Genomic DNA, 24,602 nt, shown 5'->3' with positions numbered 1-24,602 from the left:
AAATGACTTTCAAAACTCTCTACTATCTGCATAATTCCCCACAGAACAATTTGTCTCTATCTTAATCTATCTTCTCTTTTATAGATTAGGTTTAATATATAGATTGATTTTCAGCCGTCCCTTTTTTTATTTTGTTTTAGGGCCAAAAGCATTTAAGCACGAAATAGCAAACGTCCTTCCGCTCATCCCTAAACCTAAGATAATTGCATGTAAATTAACCAAATGTCACTCTTGGGGGCCTTAGAAGGGTCTTCAATTGTTGCTCGTCCTGTCACAGGCTGCATAAATATTCAATCGTTTCATGTAGTCGATGACAGGCAGGATACACACACACACACACACCCACAGTCACACATACATACAGAAAGTTGGACAGACAGATAAAAACTTCCTGAAATTCGATTCCCTTGTGCCTTATTGCTTACACTGAGTATCGTTAAAGGGTCTCATTCACATGCCAATGCACATTGCCGTGCCTTTCTTCCTCTCTTTCCCTCACTCTTCTCTTCCCCTCTCTCTCTCTTCTTTAGCAGTTTACCACAATCAAAGTTGTAACGAAAGCATTTTATATTAAAATGTAAACCCAATTGGCCGTACTATGCCAAAAGCAGCTTTCTACCCTTCACATTCGTATGAACCAAAAAATGTCCGGAAATTCGACAGAAAGAAAACTCTTTTCAACAGTTTACTACCTCCCCGAAATAAAATGTAACAAATTGCAAAGCTTTTGGCCCCAAAAGCCGATTAGGTCAGGTCAGGAGAAAAGAAGAGACCAAAAAAAAAAAACCAAACCCACATAATATTTCAGAGAATTTATTTGGCAGAAAGGATAATGACCATGGCCAAAAATACATATTGAACTGCAGATGACATCTGTTTCATATGTGTGATAGTAAAAAGCAAAAATTTAATTAAGAAATAAAAAATTAAAAGGACTTCTGCAGACAAGGATAAATGACATCCCACATATTAATACATATATATACCTTTTGGGTTAGTTTTGAGCATCTTTATTTAAGTCAGAATTTTTGTATTAAAGTCACAACTATTTCTTTTTCCTGAGATTGTCAACGTTCTTGTTATATCAACGCCAATTTTCCTTACCTTAAGCTAGGATTTTTCAACAAATTTTCTCACCTCTTCAAGTCAGCAAGTTGCAAAAACTTTACCCCAGAGAATTTTCCACCCCTTTTTGTTATTTTCTTTTGGGATTGAGCAGATTTGGTTGGCTTTTTTTATGGCAGCAGAAAGAAAAAAACGTAATATTTCCTAAGTAGCGAATAAATATGTTGGAATAACACACATAGAGATAGAGAAATTTATGTATAAAGAGAGGGAGAAAACTGTAAAAGAAAGTCATGTGTGGATGCTTGGATTTGGGGTAAGATATTTCCATTTTTTTGGGAGGAGAGCATCAGAAAAAAACTCTTGCCAATAGCATGATAAAATGAAGAATGCCAGCAAGGATTGTTGGAAGTTGCAATCACAAACACACACACACACACAGACACACCCAAGTATGTTTCCCACCCACTCAATGTGCATGTGTGTGTGTGTGTGCTCTTAATGCGGCAAGTCCTTAAACTGCAGCAATTTTCGTACTACTTTAAAACGCAACGATGACTGCAATTTCATTCAAAAGGCCTTGAATGAAAGAGCCAAAAAAAAAATGCCTAAGAATTTCTACGAATTTTTGCAGCCAGGTAATTCAGAACAGGTTTTTCTCTTTTTGCCGTGAAGAATTATTTATTATTATTATTTTTACCGAGGCATTAATTAAAATACTTGTCCGAAAAAACTTTTATTTCTTTCATGGCTAGTTTAAAGTTGCTTGGATAAAGTTTTCTCTCTTTCCATTCAAAAGCAAAATAAAGAAAATATTTACCAACCCAAAGTGCCAGCTGTTGCTGCCATTGTTTTCTTTCTTTAGTTTTGTACTCGAAATAAAAAAAAATTTTTCACAAAATGGTTCAACACAAGTTTTAGCTAGGCATTTATTTATTTACACGAGGATTTCTATGCATTTTAGCAATTTTATTTATTATATTGCATTTTTTAGTTCTTTCTGTTTTTGGTTCACAGAAGGACACTGAATTCAACTAATTTTGTGAATTTTCCTCTTTTTTGAAATATTTTATTAACCACAAAATGTGTGGATGGGCGTGTGTTGGCCTTTGGTATCCCAAGAGAAATTTCACATGCGCTAACATAACTTTAAATTAAGGGGGAAAGGATCCCCGGTGTTAGGGGGTTAAAAGTGTGTGTTTTTGTGTGTAAATAATGTGAAACAATGAGTGTTATAAATAAGGTAATATTCAGGTGGCAACCATTGGGGAATTGAGCATATTAAAATCATAATGCATAAACATGATTTGCTTTGCTTTTTTGAGGGATTAAAGAAAGTGATTTTGAATGCGTTCATATCATGGCAAGCTATATTCGGTTGATTACCACTTTTATACTAATCGCTGGTTTCAAAACTTAAAAAATAATAATAATTCGTTAAAATCTTATGTTTAGTTAGGTTAACTATTCATAAACTTATTGACTAATGTCACGTAATAAAACTAATTCACCTAATTTAACTAGTTTGAAGAACAACTAAAATTTCCAAATAAAGTAATTTAGTCTATAGTCAAGGCATTTGTAATTCGTACCTTAAGTTTACGACCTTATAAATTAGTAGCCACTTGTAATTTCCTAATTATAACAATCACAATAATTACAATCAACATTCAAATATCTAATCAACAGTTGAAGTTCTCATTCGGTTATCCTAATCTACGAAACTGCTAAATAAATGTTAAATTAATTCAAGAACACTTATGTCTAATTGAAATATTTCTCTTTGTGACTGTTTGAAATGATTTCATAGACATATAATTATCGTTGATAAGTTAAGAAGCTGCTTTGGGCAATGTCTACACATAGATGAGAATCATGTGATTACTTTCAATGGCATAACAGGTGTGGATTTGGTAGAAACCTCGCCTTGAGCCAAAACATTCGTGATGATGAAACTATCTGCCCGGGCCCCGACAAAGATAGGGTGACAAGAACCCTATGAAAGCTTATGAGTGTTCAATTGATTTGTTATCTGTTTGATTTAAATTTAATGGAAATAAATTAAAAAGCACCAAACTAAGGCCAACCAATTATTGTAAACTTATGAAATCCAAATTTCTCTAAAGCCAATTAAGAAGTTAAGACTTCTATTAGAATGTATATAAAGTAGTTTTCATACTCTAAAAAGTTAAAATCAGAAAAACAAATGTTAAAAGTTATTGTGGGAAAGGAAACATTTTCCTTTCTTAAATTGACCTCAAACTCAAAATCATAAAGTTCAAACGAAAACGATAATTTTAAGGAGTTAAGACTTTTTTGTTATCTAATAGCTAGTCTAGTCTGGTCTTCGTTTAATAGACTAAAAAGGTCGCTGAAAACTTTAAAAATCACTTATCAGTTGATCTTGCTAATGACTTTAAGATCATAACGATTAGCCAGCACTTCAGAGTTGAAACTACATGCAAATTAAAAGCAAGTGCAGAAAAAAAGGATAAACAGCTTACAATCTACACCTGATTTAATATCCGAGACTATTCTTTAATAATCTCCATCTACATGGTAGACGAATCAAAGCTTTAAATATGTATTTATATAAGTTGCTATTTTTAGCATTTTCCCATTAAGCTCTGTTGGAAATTCAATCTCAGCGCACTTTGTATTCATTGCATCCTTTAGGTGGTGGCTTTATTTAATTAGCAATCATCAGAAAATTTCACAGAGCTTCAGGATGATGTTCTCGAGCAACATGAAAGTGGAGCATGTGCATCTGGTCAAAATGTAGCATAAATATATGTTCATGGCTCCCACACACACACATACACATACACACACACACACCGCGAAACTTGTTCAAACATAGTCCATTAATATTTGGAATGGCAGCGCCTTGGGGGCCATTCTGCTATGTCGCCTTCAGCTATGAGAAACATGCAACAAAAACAGGACAACAGCAGCAATATCAATATTCCTGCCGTTGGAACAATGAAACCCAGGCAACAGGAACAACAAGAATAACAACAACAACAGCAGCAACAACAATTTACTCGTCGGCACCTGCCATCTAGGACCTGGCACCTGGCACAACTCTTTCGTGTTTGCTCAACGCAAACAAGTGGGCCAAGCATATTCTGGCCTCCGATTTCGAAGTAGGCAAAAAGGAGACCAGGACAGACCAGACCAGACCAAAAGGGATATGCCATGCCACAACCGATGGTTGAAACAGTTGAAACTGATTTGACCTTTGTACGGAGAACTCGACTCGACGAGGCAGGAAACACACATAACGTCAACTCCTCCTGTTCGGTGGTTACCGCTGCTGCTGCCAAAGTGCTAACGAGTCAGATTCTCAGGGGCCCCTGACATTACCACTCCCACTCCCACTCACTCCCCATTTTCTCCTCCACTTACTTGCTTTCTGTTTCCCTATCTTTCTCTGACATCGCACAAAGGCCGGCGATTCGCCTGAGGCTATATTACTTTGGCTCTTCATACGCTTTGTTAAAAGCAAAAGCGACTACTGTGGGTTCATGTTGATTGAAGATTGCAATGGACAAAGTGTAAAGCACATAAATACCAACGGCCGGCTGCAAAAAGAAAAGCCTACCTTCAGGGAAAGAAGGGCAAATCAAGGAAGTTTAAGCTGCGTATTCGTTATGAAATTATTGGCAATCGATTTAAAGATAAAGTTCAATTTAAAAGGCATCATTCGAATTGTACTCAAATAGTGGGTTTCTGTTTAATTTGAAAAGTATTCTGATATGGTCTTTAAAATGTTCCGTAATCTTATATTTTTTCCATATACATATAATCTCCTTTTCTAACTTTTCGAAATGGCAAAATTTTTTGAGGGAATCTTCAAAATGTTTGTATGTATTTTAACAAAGTAAAGACATTACCGTTAAAAATAAGGTTAATAACCAATTTGTATATACTTACACAAAACATAAGCATAGAAAAACACAAAAAATAGGTTTAACAATTCTTTCTAAAGATATTTTCAAATTTTCAGCATACATATGGATAAACGTGTTCCATGAGAACTCAATTTTTTTTATTAATTTGGTTATATTAATGTCGTTTTTGAAAAAATAAAATAGTTGACCTGCCATTTCAACAATTTTTTTTTTTTTTTTTCATTATTTTCCATGTATGTATTATTTTCTAAGTTCTGTTCTAGTTTTCAAAAAGTAAATTAATTGACGGTCTATTGTATACCTTTGAAAAAGAAATGGCTTTTATTGTACCACCTGGATCACAAATCGTTTTTCCAAATCACATTTTAACTCAGCAGTATAATAACAATTTTAAGATTACCCTCATATACAATGAAAACCGCTCCCGTTTAATAGGACCCAAGGTATTTGCATGGATTTTCCACTAATCTCTGGCCCACTGTACTATATGGGGGGGGGAGGGAGAGAAAAAAGGACTTTGGATTTATGTCGCGCGATTGTTTTCTATTTCTCTTCGTCACACATGCTGCTGCTGCTCAGTCACTTGCCACTCGTCACATTTCACTGCATACTTTCAGGCACTCACACGCACAAACAGCATACTGAGAAACATTTGAGAATTGTGTGGAAAGAGCCCCTCTCTGCCAGTGTAGGAGAGGGCGATGCGGGGTGCTGGTTAGTGCCGCAGTCAATGTCGTTTCTTGGGTTTTTGTTTATTTGGCTTTTGTTGTTATGCCTTTTTGTTATTGGAATTGCAACACTTAAAGTCTACCTAACTAATTTCCGCCTGAGGATCTGTTTGGGTTTCAGTCTCAACAACATCACCGACTAAGTGGGTTTTGTTCTTGCTTTCTTCGTCCTCATTCTTATTTTTTTTTTTCTTACTTTTTTCGGGGCAATGTCAACTATGTATGTATGTATATATTGCATGTTGGTTACTTGCCGCAAAAACTTTTGCAAGTATTAAAGGAATTTCCTCTCCTTCTATAAAATAAGAAAAAAGGGCAAAAATTGAAGAGAAAACCAGAGCGAGAAAAAGTAAACTTTCACCAGTTGCCGCAAAAATTTTTCTTCTTTCTGTCATTTTTGCTACAGATGGAAATAAGTATGGAGCATGGCAATATGCAGGATAACCGCAAATGACTAGTAAGAGGAAAAATTGTTTCCATTTCTGGTTTCCATTACTTTTTTTTCTTTCTCCTTCCATTTCATTTTCCTTGATACCTAGATCTTTCTCCCTTCTTGCCTTGAAGTCTAAACATGTCAGTGTTCAATAGTTGGTAGAGAGCAAAAATTGTTATCGCCAACCAGAAACCGGAAATTGAATTCATTTCCACATGAGAGAGGCAAAATTCATTTGGTGAAAAAACTATATAAAAGTTTAATTGCCAGCAAAAACCAAAAAATTCGCCCAAGGAAATTACATTGCATGTTAAGGTTAGTTTTATTTAAATTTCATTTATGATTTCCCTTGATTGTATGCCATTTCAACAAGATGAAATTCTATTAAATTTGTTGGCACTATTTTTGGCATCATTTGAATTCCATTTAGTTCTTGGAAATGCATTGACATCGACTTTTTAAATCTGAGTTGGTCTTTAGGCCAAAAAAGTTTCCTTTTTGTCGTTCGTTTAAGCCGATTGCCATTTTTAAATGCTTTTTTCCGTGTAGACATAATTTTCCATTAGTTGCTGTGTTTCATTTCTCAAAATGGTCACGTTAATGACTTTGTTCTTTTGTTCAAGGAGCTTAATGCCCTTTCTTTGAGTACTCTGTAGAGATTTACATAATTTGCCAATTTCTGAGATGGGACACGTTCTACTTAGCTTTCCATTGAGTATCATGTCATTGAATTTCACAGCTTTGTGTTAATGAGAGTTTATAAGTTTAAAGCTAAAACTTTATCCCAAGTAAATGGTATCAATACATAATGCAGATGTTGCTTCTTATGATGATTTGTTTTCTCATTATCTCATATCATCAATAAATTACAATTTTAATATGAGTTGCACATTACTAACCAATAAGATTCTCATTTGCAAATTCGGATAGAATTTTTTCCAAATTTGACTAGCAAATCAATGTAAATGCGTTACATTTTCGTGGCAACTTATGTTATTGTTTTTAGGTAGTTTTAGATAAAAACACACAATAAATGCAGTCCTTTTTCACAAAATTTAATTCGAGATATTTATAGGTATATATTTATTTATTTCTCTTGTAATAGAAAACCAATAAATCACTTTCTTCTGAAAGGAAATTAAGAAAATATATACTTCTGTCTATCTGGACTCCATAAACATTCGAATTTCCAATTATCTCTTTGGGAAAGTCAAAACAGTTGTCACTCGAAATAAGGTCTTCATTATCCCTTAGTTAGATAATGACATTTACTACACTAAAAATCCATCAACTCTTTCAATATGAAAGACATCTCTTATCTACAAAATAACATAACTAATCAATTTTTCACACACACATACACACACACAATTTGCTCATAGTTAATCCTTAACCCATTCCCAGTCCATTTTGTGACTGTTAAACAATTTTCGTTTTTCTACAAATAGTTGAGGGCTTTTTTTGGTTTATTATGGCCTTATCCTACTGAGAATCTCATGTAATCTTAGGGTCACCTTTTTGGTATGTGTTTTTTTTTTGTTTTGTGTGCTCTCTCTGACTAGTCGGCAAAAGGGAACAAAGTGAACATGACACGTTCACGTCTATGGTCATGGCTTATGGCTTAATGAAGCGAGGGACATAAATGAATGTCAATATGACCGAAAATCAACAACACCAAAAACACGCACGAAGGGTCGACGAAGGAAACGATAGGAAGTTGGGAATGGCGTTGATGATGATGTCAAAGGCGAAGGACCCATAATAGTTTCTATGAAGCCACAAGCAAGATTCCAATATGTTAGCCATCTCTTCTCTCGCTCTCTCTCTCTCTCTCTCTCTCTCTCTCTCTCTATCTATCTCTCTCTTTCTTTCTTTCTTTTCCCTCAGTCTGTCGCTCATCCATTTTAGTTAATGTTGACCATGCTGAAAATTGGTGAGTCCTTTTCCAAGCCAACGGCCATATGATTTTATGTGAGCTTTAATAGTCTTGTCGTGGCGGCTTTGACTGCTTTTCTGGGGTAAAACATTTGTCAAATTCTATTTAAATTCTAATATTAAGTGGATTTACACTTTGGTCTCCCCATCGGCAATTTTTTTTCCTTCCTTTCTTTTCGACTTTTTTTTTGTGGCCTTAATCCGCTGTAATACGTGACTTTAATACCTTATACCCTTCATGATGTTGCCTCTCTTTGCATCGTACTTCCTCTGGATTTAGCTGTTAAAAAGTAAAGGAGAATGTGTGGAGAATAGAGTGTTTTGGGGGAAGGTGGAAGGGGTCTCATTTACAATACATTCTTTTTTTCATCTTGTACTTGTTATTGTGGTTGTTTGTTGCTGCTGCTGCTGCTGACTTTACTCAAATTTCCTCGTTTTTGTTTTGTGGGTGTGCGTATGAGTAATCATTTTATTACGCGACCCCTAAAAGTATGCCACATATGTTGGCGATGTGTTTTTTTTTATACCCATTAAAGGCTGGGTTAAAGGGCATATTATGTGGTAAGAGGAAGAGCCATCAACAGATAATGGCTAAGGTTTTAATGTTGCCAAAAGAAAGTTATACTGTTTCCTTATGCTTATAAACAACCTCGGACCCTGTTTAAAAAAAAAAAACTATGGGGCATATTAGACAATACAAATGAGTCTGACCTAAATAAAGTTATTTAAATTGAAATTGACAAAAAATTAAATTAACATTTAAAAATTATTAGTTTTAAATTAATGCTATTAATTCCCACTACACTAAAAACATTGAAAAAGGCTTTTTCCTATATATAATTTAATTGAATAAATTTGTTTTAAATATGGGCTTAATATTTCCATAGAACTTTGTCCCTTGAAGTATGCAAGGGTCTGGGAAAGTATTCATTATTTCAATTAATAGACTGTTTGTTGCATACTTTCCAGCATTTGAAACCTCCAAGGACTTGCTTGATGCAAAACTAGTCTTTGGATAACATTAAAGTCGATTTCACCCTAGTTTAAATTAGTTACATAAATTAGTTACATACTAATTTTGAATATTTTTCAATAATATTTTTGAACTGTTTTATTGTTAAAACATTTCATCTACTTAAATGTTGAAGAGTTTAGTATGAAATGACTCAGGGACTCGTATTCTTTCCTTTTGAGGTCCATAGTTAACTCTTAAGTAATGATGAAACATTAAATTCATTTAATTCACTTAAAAGCCGTTTTTATTAAGCAAGGTATCTTAGAGTCGTCTTCACTATCTAATCTTAATGTAGAAACGTTTTATGTTCTGTTTTTTAGTATCCCAACTGCAACGCCCTCTAATTATGTATATGCAAATTTTATCATAAAATTAAAATGAACGGCCTAAGCAAAAAAAAAACATTGTCTCAGTCTCTCTAATGGGCGAGTTTAATGTTAATTTCTAGAAACTGATTAGGTTTTAAGCAGAAAGAATGTACATGAAACAAATGCCTCTCTGTAATAGAAGATTAGATCTGACATACTTGAAAAACAAAGGAAATTGTAAATAATATACAAAGGGCTCAGCCTTTTTGACATACCATTAAAGGAAAATAAATGCAAGAGAAAAGATTTCATATTACAAGAATGAAAATTATGACTTATTGTTTGCCGAGAGCATTGATATTGATCAAGCTTAAGCTAAGTTTAGCTCATTTCCTTCAAAACGTCCTTCAAAACATTATAGCATGTTTTCTGAGTTTTAGTTCAGAGGAGGTAATTTTCAGTAATGAAAATTGTTTTATTAGCTCTATGGTAGTTTGTTTAGCAAGTCAGTTTTACTATCTTTAGTCTAAATAACTTTATGATAATGACTCAAATTTAAAAGTTTTTCACTTGAAATTAAAGATTTAGTTATATTTTTGTATATTTTGTGCCCTTTAACTGAACGATCTAAAGTTTGGCTTTTTAACTATTCATTTCTGGCCCTAATTTAAATTTTCGTTGAACGTAGTCGTTAACTTTAAACCAAACTGATGCAGCTGAGATCAATTGAATTCATTGAATAAAAATCAAATAAATAAAAAGCAAGTTCCATTTATTGATCTTTAAAGCTTTAGTTTCCAAAATCTGTTCTTACGATCGTTTGTTTCTGAAAAATTGAATTTTATTCAGCGTTGCAAAACATAATGAAATAAAAAGACAGAAAAACATATTGAACGTATTCGAATATAATCTCATTTTGAATGTTCCTTTCATTTTCCGCTTCAATTTCCTGTCTGCTGTGTTCTATTCAGTTCCGTTTGTACGTACGTGCTCAGGACTTGCCTGACTTTTCTCACTTAGTTCCACCAACTGATTTCACATTTCCACATAATCAAGTTTGGCCCATAAAAAAAATCCAAGAAGAAAACGAAGAAAACTGTCGTAAACGTGCCTCAAAGGCACGCAAACTTAAATCCGTTTTAAGAAGTTGTTCAAGAGAAACGCGAGAGAAAAAACGAGACTTTAAGCTAAAAATGCTTTTGAGCCAAACTGTACACTAATTCAATGGATTATCTACAATACGACAATTGTTACGAAATCTAATGTAATTGAGCAAGGCGGATGAATTACACGGACGAATTTGACGAAACTTTCACCATGTAAATTGCTCAACTCAACATCAGGGGGTCAACATGGCCCCCTTTGATGGATTGAGCATGGAGATGGAAGCTTTTTTTTGTTATGTCTCCCCCCACTCAAAATCTAATTCATTAAAACTATTACCGAGCTTTTCAACAACATCTCGTGCCCACACGTGCTAGTTAGTTGCTTCTGTTAGTTAGTCGGAGATTTGCAATCGCGTAAATATATACTCACTCAGTCACTCGCTTATCACCTGAACAACGATGATGCCTTTTGCTATAAATCTCTCACTCTGAAAAAAAAAATCGACCGATAAGGCAGGCGACCATTCAGCCAAATCAGTTCAGTAATCGCCTTCGTAGTGCCCAGATCAGACCAGACCACAGACCACTGACCAAAGACCATGTCAGCTGGTAAAACTCTTGTTTCTGTTCTCACCGTGGCCTGGCTGAGTGCCCTGTGTTTGCTGCCAGTGGAGACGCAATGTGACAGTGATTCGTATTATGAGAAGTACTATGCAGCTCGTCGTTTTATACCACCCAAACGGAATGCTCCATTGTTGTTCAATTTTACGCTGAATATTCCCGAGACAATACATCTTCAGGCAGATGAAAGACCTGCATTGGTGGGCAATTTACCCATTCTGGGTGAATGGCAAGCGTCTAAGGCTGTTCTACTCAATAGCACAGCGATGCATAATGTCTGGAAGGGATCGGTATTGATACCACAAAATAGCAGTGTGGAATATCGTTACTTTGCGGCGGCAGTGAAGAGTCCTGGAAATGTGCAAATACGTCGTTGGGAATCGGGTGTGGAGGCAAGATCATTTAATACCACAAAATTGGCTGGAAATCGAACAGATATCTTACAAGACATGAAACGCGGTTGGCTCCAGAAGACTGGACAAATTGTTCAGTTTAAGATATTCGGTTTGGAGGCTCTAGAGCTAGAGGAAGAAGCTCCCGAGACCACAGCAGGACAACTACGCCTACGCCTACAAGCTGTAGATCCTGCCACACTTCTGCCCATTTTGACTTCAGCTCGTGCCAAGGTGGAATACGTGAAAATGTCCTATGGCAATAGCAAATTGAGGCGTCAAAAGGAATATGGAGTACCCTACACCAGGCAGGATATCCTAATGTTTCATATAACTCTCGCAGAGGCAGAGCAAGTGGCCTATCTAGTGGAGGTCTATGCCGAGGATATATCAAACAATGTGATACGTTTGCTGGGCTATGCCCATTTGCAGCCATATACTCTAAAGAAAAGTGAGGGCAAAGTGAACCTTCAGTTGATCTCACCAGTTTGGCAGCGAGTAATTGGTAGCCTTCGCTTGGAGTATCTTGTGGTTAAACCCATGACAAATGGCAGTTTTGATTTTCGCACTAGTTTCGTGAATTATTGGCGTTCCAATTGGACTGCACTCGAGATAGGACATCGTGGTTTGGGCAAGAGTCTAACCATGGCAACCAATGCGGCTCCCCTCATTGAGAATACTCTCGGTTCCATGTTGGCTTCAGCTGCCTTGGGTGCCGATCTAGTGGAATTTGATGTACAATTGACCAGTGATTTGGTCCCCATTATCCATCATGATTATGCCATACGTGTTTGCATCGATTCCAAGACCCCGACAAGTCGTGCTGATCTCACAGAAGTTTTGCTGAAAGACATCACATACGAGCAATTGAAGGAACTGAAAACTTATCAGATTATTAACAACAAAATCATTGAATATCCTGCTCATAATAATGTGGCCAATGAGGAGCAACGTCTATTTCCCACACTTCAGCAATTCTTCGAGCAAGTTAATCTCAGTGTGGGCTTTGACATTGAAATCAAATGGCCTCAACTGAAAGCGAATGGCTTGTATGAGAGTGAGCAAACTATTGATAAGAATCTATTTGTGGATCGCATATTGGAAGTGGTGCAAAAATATGGTTGCGGACGTCTAAATATATTAAAAAGTTTCGATGCCGATTTGTGTACCTTGTTGCGTTTCAAACAGAATATGTATCCAGTTCTATTCCTGAGTGCCAGCACGGAGAATGCCTTTGCCGATCCACGTGCTGCAAATGTCGAGCAGAGCATCAATTTTGCTCAGGCATTCGATTTGGCTGGCATAGTACCAAATGCAGTGTTCATTAAGGCGGATCCTTCGCTGGTACAGCGTGCCAAGGCTCAAGTGCCTTTGATTCTGCTCTGGGGTTCAGATATCAAGGATCGTGAGTCCATCGATTGGTTCATCAAGCAGGGACCCACTGGTGTTATCTATGATCGTTTGGATTTGTGGTTGCCAGCCAATAAGACAAGTGCCTTTGAGGCAGAAGAGGACTTACCCGAATTCTTTCAACTACAGTGTTCACCAGCTAACAAAGAACGTTTGGTCAATGCCACCATTGAAAGTATATTGAGTAATGTTAATTTTCTATAGATAAAGTCTACCCTTTCTACCTTTCTCTTCTCCCCCCACTGTACTCTAACTAGTTTGAAAATAAACGAAAGAAAACCCTTTACAAGGATTTCACCCTGACTAATTCGTTTGTTTGTTTTGATTTCGGTTTGAACTTGGAATTTAAATCTTTTATAATGAAATCATGGCCATCAATTGTACCCCCGCCGATTCAGACAAGTGGCAAATACTATAACATAACGCGGCATCGGATCGGTTCCCCTACAAATTGTGCAAATTACCTGCAGCCTCAAATCGTTTTGCATTTACGTATTCGCCAAAAGCTATTAGGGTTACCCAAGCTAATATGTGTATATCCATATTTTTATTACAATTACTTGTTATGATCTGTGGGTGTAGCTTTTCAGTAAATTTATTTATTCTATCTCAAACACAAATTAGCCACAAATTACATATAATTATCAAAGATGTTCCAAATACATAAATTGTTACTAGACAGACAAATAGTTTTCAGTTTGAAATCATTACTAAAACGTGTTGCCCATTGTAAATCTCATCATCAAACGATAAGAAACTAAAATCAAATTGCTTCTATCGCCTTACTGATATCTTCAAGTATTTGTTTTTTCCTCAAGTGCTTGATTTATATACATTGATGATATATGTATATAAATATATATATGTACCTATATATAGGGAATTATATATCACCAAGTTGCTAACCATTACAAAGAAATCAAAATAATGGAGTCTAAATCTTAGCTTATTGTCTGAGAGTCAAAGGCTTGGCAAAGTATATTGACGACCCTCTGAGCTCTGTGATCCCTTGTATCCCATAAAAATCATAAGGTCACATTCTTGTAATATATTATTAGCGATGTCACTCGATTTGTCTACAGACAATAAGCATACAAATACTCTTTTGCAAAATTGCCTCAAACTCTTATAAACTTTCCAAAATTTCAAGTGTATAGTTTTAACTTAAAGGACTTATAAACTATTGAAGATTTTTCCGTGTTGAGATATTACTTTTGGGAAACAAACCACATCAAAACATTATTTTATATAATATTTATATTTTCGTTTCTGACATTCCTGAATTTTTCTTTCAAAATATCTTTACATTGATCGCGATTTCAGAAATGGAAAGAAGTGAATTTAACTTTCTAAGTATTCATCAAAACCAATATTGATCGTTTCAATATTTATACCATTTGTTCTTGGAAATTTTTTTGATAATTTCTATTTTGACAAATTAAAACTCAAGAAAAATAACTAATTAAATTATTTTGTATTTAGCCAATTCTTAACCGATATTTGAATGAAGTATCCGATTAGACGGGGAAGAATCCCTTTTTTTTTAGTATACACAATTTTAAATGATTGACAATATGACTTAGAGTCGCAAAACTGCAAAAAATAAAGTTTAAAAAAATCGTAAAAAAAAGTTCTTTAAGAATTTGTTTTATAAGTTTGTAAATTCGGAGAAATTAAGGGTTTATGGTGTCAGCAAATTATTGAGTTTCAAGATATGGACTAAAATGTGTACTTCAATGAAATAAAAGATAATAATTTCCACTAAAGGATACTTTAAAATGTCCTATAAATAAATTAACTTTATAATTCAAGCGTTTTAAAAATTATGTCAGACCTAGTTTTTTGTTTCCGAAAAAACACAAATTATTAGTTACTACGTAGATTGATCACATGATTAGAATGATATATCATTCTAAACCACATTTTGTACTTATTGTTTTGACTTAAAAACATTAAGCAAACCTTTTTTCGTTTGAGTATTTCAAAATCAGGTTTTATATGAAAAATTCATTTAGGAACTGGCTTACAAATAATTGTTAAACAATTAAGTATCAGATTAAAACCAGTTTTTTAATCAAGATTGTTGTATTTAATGTAATTTGAAATGCAAAAATATATTAGAATAAATATCAAATGAGAGAATAGCGATTTCAAATTAAAATTTTTTTGAAAATTTTGATATGCCTATGTACTTAGTTCTAATATTACTATTATTATTAGATTTGACTTAACTTTATTTTCACAATTTTTCTTACAGCGTCAGCTGATGGAAGCCTATATCCGACAGAAGCGTGCCTCGCCAGGCATGGTCCAGGCTAGTGATCTGCAGATTAATCGTCCCATGTCGGGAATGCGTAGCAATAGCCGGGAACTGCATGCCTATGATGGACCTATGCAATTTATGAGCTCACCACAGAACCCGGATCAAATATTGACCCATAATAGCAGCGCTACTAGCCACATAAGCGGAAACAATCTTATCTCTGTGGGTGGTGCAGGAAGTCGCAATAATTCGAATAATTTGCGCACTCTAAGCACTATTAGTCAAGAGGGTGAGTCGATAGATCCATAAACAAATTTCAATTAAACTAAATGTTTTGTATTCTTAGCCGATTTGATTGAGGAAATCTCATCACATGAGCTGGAAGATGAGGAGAGCAGTCCTGTGCCCATGCAGGAACAACAGAAACCTCTGCCACTTAGCGCCAATTCGACTCGTCCGCGAACACGTCAGCAATCCTTTAGCGATACTCTGGATGAGGATGACTATGCCAATCGAAATATAGCAGCAGCTGCTCCAGTCCGTCCAGCCGGCATGGCTGCATCGCCGTACAAAGAGGCCAATCTGGAGGGTAGCAATGGCACAGCGAATGGTGGTGAATCCGAGGGCGATGTCATTGGTAATATCGATCAGTTTGTTATGCAACCAGCGCCACAGGGTGTTCTCTATAAATGTCGCATTACCCGTGACCGCAAGGGCATGGATCGTGGTCTATTTCCCATATACTATTTGCATTTGGAGAGAGATTATGGCAAAAAGATCTTTTTACTAGGAGGTGAGTGGGCAAGGCCTGAAATGATTTCATTTTTAACATGTATATTATTCCAGGACGTAAACGCAAGAAGAGCAAAACCTCCAATTATATTGTTAGCTGCGATCCTACGGATTTGTCTCGTCAAGCCGATGGCTTCTGTGGCAAATTGCGTTCCAATGTCTTTGGCACATCCTTCACGGTCTTCGACAATGGCAACAAAGATAGCACTGAAAGTCCACGTCTCGATTTGGCTGTCATTATTTATGTGAGTAGATCTCTGGAAAGGAAGAGGGGAATATTTATTAATTAATTTTCAACCCACAGGATACCAATATATTGGGCTTTAAGGGACCACGCAACATGACTGTGATACTGCCAGGCATGACCGAAGATGATCAGCGTGTTAAAATTAGTTCAGCAGATCCCAAACAACAAGGCATACTAGATCTATGGAAATTAAAGGTAAAATCCACGTTACTCCTCTGGAAAACACTTCTTAATCTTCTTCATCTTCCTTTGTAGAACATGGACAACATAGTGGAACTGCATAATAAAACACCCGTTTGGAATGATGAGACTCAATCGTATGTCCTTAATTTTCATGGTCGTGTCACTCAAGCATCGGTGAAGAATTTCCAATTGGTACACGATTCAGATCCTGAATATATAGTCATGCAATTTGGGCGCACCTCAGAGGATGTCTTTACCATGGACTATCGTTATCCTTTGTGTGCCATGCAAGCCTTTGCGATAGCTCTCAGTAGTTTCGATGGCAAAATTGCCTGCGAGTGAACTTTACCAAGAATATATACATATATATATTTTTTTGTGGGGTCAGACGTTGCCTTATTTAGAGAAAGAGAAAGAGAGAAGGATGTTGAGAATTATTTTCTAGTCAGTCGGTTGGAGAAAGAGAGAGAGAGAAGAGAGATGAAGCTTGGGAGGGAAGTTTTAGGTAACAAATATTCAGAATCTGCTCACCGAATTTTTTGTAAGAACAAAAACGAAATTATCAGAATATGAATTGTACAATTCGCATTTTTAGCCATTAGAATCAGAAAACTATATATATTAATATCAAAAAAACAAAAACGAAATCAAAGAAAATTATACTATTAGTTTTTAAGAGAGACTAAGCTAAGCTCTCCCCCATAAATGTTTAAAATTAATATAAGTCTCCCTATATAATATGTCTATATATGATTCAAATAAAATGCATATAAGTATATACATGACAAAGTATTAATTTATTTTTATTGAACAAATAACAAAAAAAAAAGTCCTTTTGTTTATTGTTCAACTTAAGTATTTTATGTTTACAGTTTAAGTACAGCAATCAACTAGAATATAAATTATATTTTGTTTGTATATACAAAAAAAAAATGGATCAAATATTTATATATATAGAGATTCAGTCACAATATCTGAGTTTTCGTGTTGGATATATAATCTTCTTGCTGATTGTAGATTATTTCCCTATATATGTGTAAATGGATTTGCCTAATGCTACAGACGTTTGCGTTTATTTTGGCCATTGCGTTCAATGGATTGCTTAAACTCTAAAGGATCGTAATCCTCGTAAGCGATTTGTCTTTCTAGGGCCGTTTCAGGTAACTTGTTGATTTTCTGCAGACGTGCCTGAACAATCTGCAAATGTCGTCCAATATAATCCTCTGCGGGTGCCAATCGTTGGGCGTAATGCAAACAAGCCGCTGCCTTGGCCAAACGTTTGCGTTCCACAAACACAACACAAAGATTATGCATTCCCTGTGTATTGTGTGGATCATGTTGTAGAATACTGCGATAGCATTTCTCGGCTGCATCTAAATCTTTCATATGATTAATGTAGATGTCACCCAAAAGGATCAAACCCTTCACATGCGATGGATGATGACGTATCAGTTGATTCAGAAAGGGCACAGCATCCAGGGGGCGTTGCGTATCGGCTAAGAGGAGAGCCAAATTGAACAGGGCACTACGGAAATCCGATTTCAAATGTATTGCCCGCTTAAAGAACTGCTCGGCCTCATCGTGGCTACTCTCATCCATGGCCAGCATGCCGAGATTGAAGTAAACCTTTTCATTCTGCTGATCTTTATCCAAAACTTGATAGAGACGCGTCTTGGACAATTGACGTGCCTCCTCACCGCCCAGTTCTTGCAGTAAAATAGCCGAATTGAGTAGAGCCTGTTCATGTTCCGGATACAATTCAATCGCCTTATTGAAATACACTTGAGCCTGCTGACTTTTGCCCTGCTCCAAGAAGACAACTCCCAGATTATAGTAGATATCAGCATTTTCACTGTCATACAGCAAAGCCTGTTCATAGACCTCCTGTGCCTGAGCAGTGCGATTAAGTTTCATCAGGATATCGCCACGATTTATATACGCCTGCACATAATCACTTCTCATGCTAATGGCCTGCCGATATAGATGATCTGCCTCCTCCAAACGTGTCTGATTCTTGGCTATCAAATTGGCCAAGTTAATGAAGACATTCAAATGATTTGGAGCTATTCGTGCATGATAGCTAACTCCTGGTTTGGCCTGGGGGAAAAGAGCTTTCGCCCTCACATATGCCTCTTCGGCTTCGTTATAACGTTTGAGATTATTCAATGTGCGTCCCACATTAATGTGGGCACCAATATCATCGGTTTGTATACGCACTGCCTGCTGAAAGTACAGTAAAGCCTCTTCATAGCTTCCCTCATTCTCCAGAGCGTGGCCCACATTATTATAAAGCTTGGCGTTGCGTTGATTTGCATGAATGCCCGACATAAAAAGCGAATATTCTGTACGCCAGTCGAAGTTTCGTTGATAAGTCTTCAAGGCATGCGAGAGCATTAGGATCCAGAGTGCAGCTTGACCCAAAAATCTCCATTTAATGCTGCAACGTTGTTGCAGCTGTTGAAAACCATAAGCCACCAGTAGACAATAGCCCATGGAGGGCATATACAAGATACGTTCGGCCACCACAAATCCCACAGGGAAAAAGAGATTCGAAGCGGGCAGAAAGGGTAAAACAATCCAACCCAGACACATTAGCAAAGTGCGTGATTGTGCTGAATTACGGGTAAAGCAAGCTTTGGCAACCAAGAGTCCAAGAGCCACAAAAGTAAAAACTGTGGCCACATTTCGGCAATCCATAAAACCCTCTAGCAAAGGGACAGTGCCTGAAAAAAGGATTGAGATATATAAGTAAACTTTTCCTTCGTTTTAGCAAGAATTTCAATGAACTTACCCATTGTCCAATCGCAACAAAGCAACGAGGGACATAGCAAGAGCCAACAATTCAAAAATATGAGGTATGCATAGGTCAATTGTCGCTCTGGAGTATCTGCTGCCGAGGCGGGATTATCGAAACGTGTGAAAATTGGCAATTGAGAGCCCATCACATAGACACGTCCCACCAATAGGCAAACAGTTACGCCGGCCAAAAACACCAAACGTCGCCACAAAACCGTTGATGACGACCAGCGTCGAGATTTTGTTGAATTTACCGATTTTGGTGACAATTGCTGACGCTCCTGCTGTTGATTTTCCTCAAAGAGTCGCAATACAAGACGAAACATTTCCAGCGGTTTTATTTGTTGCACCACAAACAATTCATAGACCACACAAATGCCGGCAATGGTTATGCCTTGCTCTTTGCTCAGCATGGAGGCCAAAAGGCAACTGCCAAAGCCACCGAACAGTTTTAGCCAATTGGTGTGACGTGTTGATAAATGCACCGAATCGGCATAGCTGAGAAATGCGGCCAAATAGCAAATGGAAGAGAGTAATTCAGCACGCCCAACAACCCCAGTAACGGCCTCTGTATGCACTGGGTGAATGGCAAAGAGGAGAGCGGCCACAAAAGCGCATGTGTTGTGTGTTGTTGATGTTGCTGTTGCTGTTGCTGCTGAGGACGTTGCATTACTGCCACATTGACGTAGCAACAACCGGCACACCCGACGCCATAGCAAGCACACAGCCAAATGCAGCAGCAGGTTGATTAAATGATATCCAAATGGCTCCAATGCATGCAGCAAGTAGTTGAAACGGAATGTTAACACTGTTAACGGTCGATACGACTTATGAGATTGCTCCTTACGCATTGGCGTGCCCCAGAAATCGTTGAGAAAAACATTCTTTAGTGGTGTATGCGGACGCAAGTCCTTGTTATCCCTAATGGCACTAATGTCATCGAAAACCAAGCCGCATCTGGTACTATTGCAATAGCAGACGATGCAGGCAATCGTTAGGCAAAGGAATTCGAGTAGATTCCGTTGCGAATTACTCTTTTGCCTCTCCCGGGCATTTGTGGAATGTCCTGTTGGTTGCTGCTGATGTAGTTGTTGTTGCTGTTGTTGTTGGACCTGCAGGCTAGAGTTCGTTGACATGTTGTTGACTTTGCGTTTTTCCTTCGTTACTTCGTGCCAGTCCGATAGTTCATGTATCCATAATTATTCTAACCAAACAGGCAATTGGAATGTAGTATGTATGATAGAAAAAGCTTTTAAAAAGTTTTCTACATGATCTGAAATGGAAGAGTACAGATATATGTAAATAGTTAGGTATATGCATGTCTATTATATAATGTATATACATTGTATATAGTAAAAGGAAATTAATGACTAAAGTTTTATGTGCTTAACGTTTACTAGTAGCAGCTCTTTAGAACGATTCAAGGATAACATTTTAACTACATTAAATTATATGGTTTTTTGTGCCTGTTTATTACTAATTGGAAAATTCTTTAAGTACTAAATTATTAATATTTTTATGCTATGAGTGTATAATCTTTTACTATCAAACAAATTCGATTTTTAAAATATTTTCTAATTTCTTTTTATAAAAGAATGATTAAGAATTTTTTAAAATGTGGGTTTTTTAATTTTCAAAACTTGGAAAATTTATATCCTTGTATTTTTATTTAAGTATTTTAAAACTTTTAATCATATAAAGAGATCAAAATTGAATTTTTCTATCTTATTTATTTATAGAATTGACAATTAGAATTATAAAAACTCTTTGCTATGACGTCTTTGATTTTAAAATTTCTTTTTCTAGTTAATTAAAGAAATGTTGAAGATATTTAAAACCTTCACAATTCAGTGAAACCTCGATATAACGAATCTGAGGGGGATCGCAAAATTATTCGTTATATCTATTGATTCGCTATAGGTACTGAAATGTAAAACCTTAGTCCTTTCAAGGGACTTAACAAAAAATTCGTTATATTGGGTTTTTCGTTATAACGAAGTTCGTTATATCGAGATTTCACTGTACATATATACATATTATTCTCTGCCTTTATAATCCGATTCCATTATCTCTATAATTCCGTTTGAGCTTTAAAAACTTACATGTCAGATATCTATACAATTTCCGTTTTTACTGCATTACAGAATTACTACGTCTACTTGCACAGTAAAGATACATACAGGAAAATTCCGTACATATATATATACATATATCAGTGTCTCTTTATATATATATATAAAAGTTTTCACTTGAAAAAGTTGTTCCTTTTGAAATTGGCGACACTCTGTTTATTGTTTCTTTGACAATTGTCTTAACAAAATCGGTTTTAATTGGCAACTTTGGCAAGTGGCCCGTTTGGTTTTTTTCTATAAACTTTTTAATAATTGAAGGAAAACTCTGTAAGCAACAACAATGTGATGTGCGGAAAAATCAATTAATGCGCAACAAAGTAACTTCGTCCCGGTTACTGTCCTCGATACCAACTGCTGTTGCAGCCACGGACAAAAGGGCTCCGAAGTTAACAAAGTTGTAAAAGTTTTGGGGCAGACAGAACGCCGGCAACAAGAGAGAGAGAAAAAGAGAAAGAGAGTGAGAGCAAGTTGGGAAATTGCAGCTAGCTGCTGCAAATGCGAGAAAGGCGCCTTGTTTTTGTTTGTGTTGCTAATATTATGAAGTCATCGCATCCCAAGTAGGAGAAACAAGGATATTACTAGGCGGGGCAACAATGTTGCACTCAATGTCATCGATTTTTTTGTTGTCTCGTCGTCCAACCAACCACCGAGAAGGAGTCGCAGTAAACGCTTGTAAAGAGCGCAGGGAGCAGAGTGTGTGTGTGTGTGTGTGTGCGTGAGTTCCAGCTGAGCGCAACTTAGTTGCACGACCGACTTTTTCCCGAAGGACGATTTGCGTGTGGCACGTGCTGGAGTTTTCCCGCCATTAGCTGCGCATGATTCTAGCCAAAAACATATCCTTGCACTTTCACTTGCCTCCAACTCTGGCTCTCTCCCTCGCTGTTTCTCTTACTCTCCCAAAACAATTGCTCACCCTTTGATTGTCTCTCTCTCATTTTGTCTCTCCTCTTGATTGGCTCTCAGTAGTTTAATGGATGTTTGTGTTTTTGCAAAATTACTTTGACCGAGATAATGTTTCTGAGCTGTGCTTGCTGCCTTTCTCTCCTTCTTCATATAGGAGTGAGACGCCATTACAGTCCCACGCACACCCACACATACGCATACGCCTACACACATATGCGAAATTCGCTTTGCCACTTTGTTGCAAATTTTTTGTTACAATGTTGTTTTTAACAAATATGGTGAAGGTTGTTTACTAACCGTTATATTGCTTTAATTGAGGTAGTTGCATTTGTAGTTTAGTTACATTTGTTAACACAAAAACAATGGCAAAAATAAATCTCAGCTCACCGCACGACTGGTTTGTTGTTGTGATAACAATTTATCGATAGGCCAGCCACTTCAGCTGCTGCTTCGATAATAACTGGCAGAGATGGCAGCGTGATAAGCAAAACAGCTGAAATTTAAAGCTAAATGGGGAAAATTTATTTTTTTCTTAAATAAATAAGAAAATCCCACAATAAATTTCCATTTGCACAGCAACTAAAATTATACAAAATTTTTACCAAGTTTTAAAAGTACAGTTAGCAAAAAAAGTGAGTCAATCTTTCTCTTGGCTGCAACTACCATTCACTGTACCACGCCAACGTAAACGATATTTTTCGCAAAACGGTCACTCTAAAACAAGAAGAAAAAAAAACTCAGCCGGTCCGCATTTCTATTGCTGGTAAAAGTTTGTTAATTTTAAGAAAATTACAAATTTCATAAAATAAAATAGAATATTTAATTTATTTAGAGTTTAATTAACAACATGCCCACGGAGGATTTCTATTTGCGTTATTATGTCGGCCACAAAGGTAAATTTGGTCATGAATTTCTGGAATTTGAATTTCGGCCCGATGGCAAACTCCGCTATGCCAACAATTCCAATTACAAAAATGATACAATGATCCGCAAGGAGGCATTTGTCCACCAATCGGTGATGGAAGAGCTCAAACGTATCATTATTGATTCGGAAATAATGCAAGAAGATGACTTACCATGGCCGCCACCAGATCGCGTGGGAAGACAGGTTAGTACAGTATGTACCAACTAATAGAAACAGTTGTTAAAAGCAATTTTCATTACAGGAGTTGGAAATTGTCATTGGCGATGAGCACATATCGTTTACCACATCCAAAACTGGCTCACTAGTAGATGTTAACCGTTCCAAGGATCCAGAAGGCTTGAGATGCTTCTATTATCTAGTGCAGGATCTTAAGTGTTTGGTCTTCTCACTCATCGGTTTGCACTTCAAGATCAAGCCCATATAGAAGGCTTCTCTCACGTATTGTAGCTTAAGCAGTCTAATTTTATTATGAACAGACCCCGATATGCCCCAATGGACGTTTCAGAATCATACATGTACTTGTAACAGATTTTTAATACACGAGATGATAGATAAGATATGTCTGGAATGAAATTAACATGAATAAAACAAATTTTTGAATTACACATTTTGTAAAAGAAAATCAAAGAAACTGGAATTATTTTTTCTAAATTCATCAAATAGTTTAAAGAATCATAAAATTATAAAACCTATGTCCATTATTACTACAAAAAGTTATAAAGTTCTACTAAAATTTATTCGAAAAAAGTTTAAGTCGACGGCATTATCATCAATCCGATCCTGCGTATACAATTTGCAAAAACTTACCTACTTCATTTGATTCTATTTAATAATATCTAAAACACGCCTATTACTATGACCAGTTTAATTTTCCGGTTAACCGAACAAAATAGCAAAACATTTTTTACAAGAGCTTCAATTATTCCGGAGAATTACTTATTTTACTTCAGAATAGTATTAGAAAACTTTGAGTTCAGTTTTCTGATCGTAGAACTTGTCATATAATTTTTATAAGGACATTTTTCAAATCCCTAGACTCACACCTATTAATCTGGCCATTAATTTACATCATAGGCATGAGAAATAGCTATGTTTTTTGGCGGATATTGCACACTAAAGATTTCGATTTCATATATATCTTTGATTTACTTACAATGTATATTAACTCACAAAATCTATGTACATCTAATTATAAAAGAAAATCCTTTTATCCAAAAAGACATAAAATATACATCAAATTATATAAACATTTAAAAATTAAAACTGTAAAACATCTTTAAACATCATGAACTCATAAATTTAGTGCAGTTTTACCTTCTTTAATTAAAGAGGCAAGACCCCAAGGCTATCCACTGCAAATTTTCGTTGCTATTCGAAACAACTTGAATCTTGTATAAAATCAGATGAAAGTTATATAAAATTGTAGAAAACACA

At 36.1% G+C, this 24,602-nt stretch overlaps 4 protein-coding genes across 4 annotated transcripts in view; 3 read left to right on the top strand and 1 right to left on the bottom strand.

The window, feature by feature from the left end:
* LOC6638331 (protein king tubby) overlaps positions 1 to 17,137 on the top strand; it is a 35,025-nt gene extending 17,888 nt beyond the window's left edge. Inside the window, exons 2-6 of the mRNA XM_002061544.4 lie at positions 15,185 to 15,479; positions 15,537 to 15,983; positions 16,037 to 16,227; positions 16,287 to 16,424; positions 16,485 to 17,137. Coding sequence (XP_002061580.2) covers positions 15,185 to 15,479; positions 15,537 to 15,983; positions 16,037 to 16,227; positions 16,287 to 16,424; positions 16,485 to 16,754 — 1,341 coding nt within the window. The 3' untranslated portion in view covers positions 16,755 to 17,137. The remainder of the gene's footprint in view (positions 1 to 15,184; positions 15,480 to 15,536; positions 15,984 to 16,036; positions 16,228 to 16,286; positions 16,425 to 16,484) is intronic.
* LOC6638330 (glycerophosphocholine phosphodiesterase GPCPD1) lies at positions 10,965 to 13,234 on the top strand. Its single transcript, XM_002061543.4, has one exon. It carries the CDS (start codon positions 11,104 to 11,106, stop codon positions 13,129 to 13,131), a length of 2,028 nt encoding a protein of 675 aa, XP_002061579.1. The 5' UTR covers positions 10,965 to 11,103; the 3' UTR covers positions 13,132 to 13,234.
* A 110-nt stretch (positions 17,138 to 17,247) lies between the features above and the next one.
* LOC6638332 (protein O-mannosyl-transferase Tmtc3) lies at positions 17,248 to 22,668 on the bottom strand. Its single transcript, XM_002061545.4, has 3 exons — positions 22,541 to 22,668; positions 19,204 to 20,481; positions 17,248 to 19,135 (listed from the first exon to the last, which is right to left on the bottom strand). The coding sequence occupies exons 2-3, from the start codon at positions 20,342 to 20,344 to the stop codon at positions 17,469 to 17,471; spliced, it is 2,808 nt and encodes a 935-aa protein (XP_002061581.1). The 5' UTR covers positions 20,345 to 20,481; positions 22,541 to 22,668; the 3' UTR covers positions 17,248 to 17,468.
* A 265-nt stretch (positions 22,669 to 22,933) lies between these two features.
* LOC6638408 (protein mago nashi) lies at positions 22,934 to 23,773 on the top strand. Its single transcript, XM_023176683.2, has 3 exons — positions 22,934 to 23,006; positions 23,076 to 23,351; positions 23,410 to 23,773. The coding sequence occupies exons 2-3, from the start codon at positions 23,091 to 23,093 to the stop codon at positions 23,590 to 23,592; spliced, it is 444 nt and encodes a 147-aa protein (XP_023032451.1). The 5' UTR covers positions 22,934 to 23,006; positions 23,076 to 23,090; the 3' UTR covers positions 23,593 to 23,773.
* The last annotated feature ends 829 nt before the right edge of the window (positions 23,774 to 24,602 follow it).

The sequence above is a fragment of the Drosophila willistoni genome (assembly GCF_018902025.1).
Source record: "Drosophila willistoni isolate 14030-0811.24 chromosome 2L unlocalized genomic scaffold, UCI_dwil_1.1 Seg139, whole genome shotgun sequence".
NCBI lineage: Eukaryota > Metazoa > Arthropoda > Insecta > Diptera > Drosophilidae > Drosophila > Drosophila willistoni.
Note: the sequence above shows the minus strand (reverse complement) of the source record. Positions and strands in the feature narration are given on the sequence as shown.

What these genes read in the sequence shown, in the direction of transcription:
- LOC6638330 (XM_002061543.4), top strand. Translation starts at nt 11,104, where the DNA reads ATGTCAGCTGGTAAAACTCTTGTTTCTGTTCTCACCGTGGCCTGGCTG.
- LOC6638332 (XM_002061545.4), bottom strand. Translation starts at nt 20,344, where the DNA reads ATGTCAACGAACTCTAGCCTGCAGGTCCAACAACAACAGCAACAACAA. An exon ending in TTGTTGCGATTGGACAATGG is followed by an intron (nt 19,136 to 19,203) that starts GTAAGTTCATTG and finishes TCCTTTTTTCAG; the next exon opens with GCACTGTCCCTTTGCTAGAG.
- LOC6638408 (XM_023176683.2), top strand. Translation starts at nt 23,091, where the DNA reads ATGCCCACGGAGGATTTCTATTTGCGTTATTATGTCGGCCACAAAGGT. An exon ending in CAGATCGCGTGGGAAGACAG is followed by an intron (nt 23,352 to 23,409) that starts GTTAGTACAGTA and finishes TTTTCATTACAG; the next exon opens with GAGTTGGAAATTGTCATTGG.